The 3,730-nt window shown below is 33.0% G+C and overlaps 1 protein-coding gene across 1 annotated transcript; it reads right to left on the bottom strand.

Annotated features, from left to right (window-relative positions):
- Positions 1-293: 293 nt before the first annotated feature.
- On the bottom strand, positions 294-869 carry LOC131145750 (uncharacterized). Its single transcript, XM_058094941.1, has 2 exons — positions 415-869; positions 294-306 (listed from the first exon to the last, which is right to left on the bottom strand). The coding sequence occupies exons 1-2, from the start codon at positions 867-869 to the stop codon at positions 294-296; spliced, it is 468 nt and encodes a 155-aa protein (XP_057950924.1).
- Positions 870-3,730: the final 2,861 nt, after the last annotated feature.

Genomic DNA, 3,730 nt, shown 5'->3' with positions numbered 1-3,730 from the left:
CGTAATCCTAAACACAGCAAGTTTAATTAATTACGATTTGTAAGAATGGAAATTTTAGGGCAAGCTGCTTAATAATTATATTACTGAAACTGGTGTGGTGTGTTGAACGTCCACCACTATCAGAGTAATTCTAGCTTTAGCTAGATGATACACTCATATAGCCCTAGCTCGCCAACATATGGGGAGAAAAGAAACGACGTCAACTCGATCAACATTAGCGATCAGCCACGGAAGGCCGTCATGGATCCATCTTCACTTATTCTTACTACCATACATATATTGCTACCTCTGCTTCACTTCACGGCCCTGCATCACAAACCCAAAAAAGGAAACAAAACAAAACAAAACCATGTTATATATGGAAGAGCGAGGATAGCACTCTAGAGAGATGTTGGGTTGTGTGTGTGTACGTACGTTTTGCAGTCAGTGGTGTTGGTCAGTGGGAAAGGGAGCTGGACATTGCATTTGTCGAAGATATAATCTGCATCAGGGTACGGAAGCCCCGGGGGGGCAGGGCCGCCCGGGGGGGCGGGGCCGCCAGGGGGTGCGGGGCCTCCCGGGGGTGCGGGGCCGCCCTGGTGTGCCGGGCAAGTGAGGCACTGGCAGATAGCCTGGCGATCGTCCGTGGTCTTAGCACTCTGAAAGAGTCCCTTAATGTCTTTAGCCCCCTCGCAGCATGCAGGCGAAGGAGTTGCCGGAGATGGTTTGCAATCTGCAAGTTTAGTCACCACCACCGAGCAGTTCGGCCGATTGGGCGGCAACGGCCCTGGCGGTGGCAACTGTGGCCCTTGCGCTAGCACCGCCGCCGCGCATGCAGCGAGGACCAAGCAGCCCAGCTTCAACAGGTTTCTTGAGGCCGCAGCTGCCATTGTTTTCCCAGAGAGAGAGAGTGAGAGAGGGTGTGTTTGGGTTGTGTTAATTGGAGCGTGTGATTGAAGAGATAAGCGAAGGGATTTGTTGTATCTAGCATGGGGATATGTGGGGATTATATAAGGAGGAAAAGGGGTGAAAGTGGAGACAAGGGAATTACGTGTAGGTCTGGGGCCTTAATTAGTGGGAGATGTGCTTTTGTAGGATTGGCCTTAATTAATGGAAAACGTATTTTAATATATTACTTTATAAAAGGAATACGTTGAGTTTTTTCCTAATTTATTCCTTTTTTAAAAAAAAATATATTAAATAATGCTTTTCTCGGAAAGATAATTCCCGGAATAACCTTGACGTAAACTCGCTACTTGGAGTAGCGAAATTTGTCACGTGTCATTTCAGGAATTATTTTCTCAAAAAAGATACTATTTAATATATATATATATATATATATATATATTTTTAAAAAATAATAAATTATGAAATAAATTTTTCTTCTTAATAAATAGGGAAATAAATTTTTTTAATATATTTTTAAAAAAATGATAAATCAGGAAATAAATCTTCTGCGTAATAAATCGGGAAATAAATTCTTTCTATAAATTTTTATATGCTATAATATTATTATATATAATAAAAATATTAATAATGATATCATAATATTAATATTATTTTTAAAATTTATGTAATATATATTATATATAAATTGTCATATTAATATATGTGATCACTAATTTTGGATTTGAATTCATAAATCAAAATTTAATATATGAGTGCATGCTCTCAAGTCTTAATTAACAAAATAAGAGTTAGTAATTTAAAAAACAGTAAAAAATATTTGTTACATTTTCTATATGAATTTTAAAAAATAAAGATCGTTATTTTTAATTTTTTAAAAATAAAAAATAAAAATAGAACTATTTTTACAAGAAAATAGTGTCAAATTTTTTATACTGTTACTTTATTTTAGAAAAAATTTCTAAAAAATAAAAAATTAGTTATTTTTTAAATATTTTTTAAACTAAAAATAAAAATTAAAAATATTTTTCATAACTAAATAGACCATTAATTTTTTTTAAAGTCTTCTTGATATTTATTTTTACATTTAACTGGTGATTAGAAAGCCATATATGATGGCAATTTTTATATTTTGAAGAATATAAAATTTTAAAAAATATGACACTCTTATCTTTATGCTCACATATGAGAATGCTTACAAAATATGAAAATTTTAATTTCATGCAACTCATGAGAATCTTATGTAGAAATTTTATTTTTATTATGAACCAAATAGAGAAATGGGTATCGTGTATACATTTTCTATATTGATAATAAGATAGACTAAATGAATAATCTTTAAATCTAGTGAACAAAATAATACTTTTAAGTAAAAAAAATTTCAAAATTATATTAAATAGAAAAAAATAGATATAATTAAATAGAAAATTTTTTTTTTTCAAAAATTTATTGTTCCAAAAGTAATAAGAGAAATAATTAAATTTTGTTTTATTTCCTGATTTATTACGTAGAAGATTTATTTCCCGATTTATCATTTTTTTTAAAAAGATATATTAAAAGAATTTATTTCCCTATTTATTACGCAGAAGAATTTATATCCTGATTTATCATTTTTTTTAAAAAAATATATATTAAATAATATCTTTTTCATGGAAAAATAATTCTCGAAATGACACGTGGCAAATCTCGCTACTCCAAGTAGCTAGATTACGTCAGGGTTATTTCGAGAATTATTTTCTCAAAAAATGTATTATTTAATATATATTTTTTAAAAAAGGATAAATTTGAAAAAAACTCGGAATGCGTGCATGCACCGTCAGAAGATTTTGTGTATTATATTATTAAAGAAGGCAAAACAAATTTGTGTTCGTGCATACACCAGCTTAAAAGGGGTTCTTATTTCAAGAATTCCCAAGTAATCCATTCAAGGTGTCGGTTGATACCCAATCACCTTTTTAAAAAATGGTTTGATTAGTTCTATTTTTTATTTTAATTACCATTGATAATAGCACATGTTTTGCTTTCAAACACGAATGAACTTTGTTGATTAGGGAAATATAGAGTGCATGTCTGCACATGCATTGTTGGAAATTAAATTAAAGGTGTGCTTTTTTTATAGATAAAGTTAAGGATATTCATTAAAGAGTAAGAGGAGACAAAAGAACAGAAGATTTACATCTCAAAGTAACAAAGACAACAAACTAAGTATGAAAAACTGAATGCAACAACGTCTATAAAAAATAGCCTACTTCAAAACTTCAAAAGGAGAACCATAGTCTATCTCCTAAACTATATATGAGCAGTAGTCTAGAAATAGAATCTGAAATGTGACCGTGGCAACCGCAGCACAAATAGCGGGCTTTCCACCAATAAGCCAAGACTGACCCCAATTTAAAACCAGAAAAGCAAGCCTACAGCAAATCAATCAAGGTTGCACAGAGGCTTTCACTCATTCCGAAGAAGCCCCCTCCCCCCATTACCCTCCTAAAACATACAAAATGCATTGCAAATGTTCCCGTACATCCAGGTTAGCGATAAGAGGGTGGGATCTAGACTATTGAAAAAAAATTATCGAGGCATCTAGAAAGGACCTCCACAGAAGGGGAGGAGGATGAGGAGGAGGATTCCTTGAAAATCCTTTTATTTATTTCTTTCCAAATCTCCCAACAAACCATGCCCATGATGGCTGCACTAAGGCTCTTTAGAAAGCCTTTAAGTCTTATGGAATTCAAAAGGTTGTAAAACGAGCTTAGTTTGAGGGGGGAAGGCCAATTGTAGTTGGAGACAGCTACAAAAAGAGACCCATAAATTCCTACTGTTTTGACAATGAAAGAGTAGATAGTTG

The sequence above is a fragment of the Malania oleifera genome, chromosome 13 (genome assembly GCF_029873635.1).
Source record: "Malania oleifera isolate guangnan ecotype guangnan chromosome 13, ASM2987363v1, whole genome shotgun sequence".
Lineage (NCBI taxonomy): Eukaryota > Viridiplantae > Streptophyta > Magnoliopsida > Santalales > Ximeniaceae > Malania > Malania oleifera.
Note: the sequence above shows the minus strand (reverse complement) of the source record. Positions and strands in the feature narration are given on the sequence as shown.

What these genes read in the sequence shown, in the direction of transcription:
- LOC131145750 (XM_058094941.1), bottom strand. Translation starts at nt 869, where the DNA reads ATGGCAGCTGCGGCCTCAAGAAACCTGTTGAAGCTGGGCTGCTTGGTC.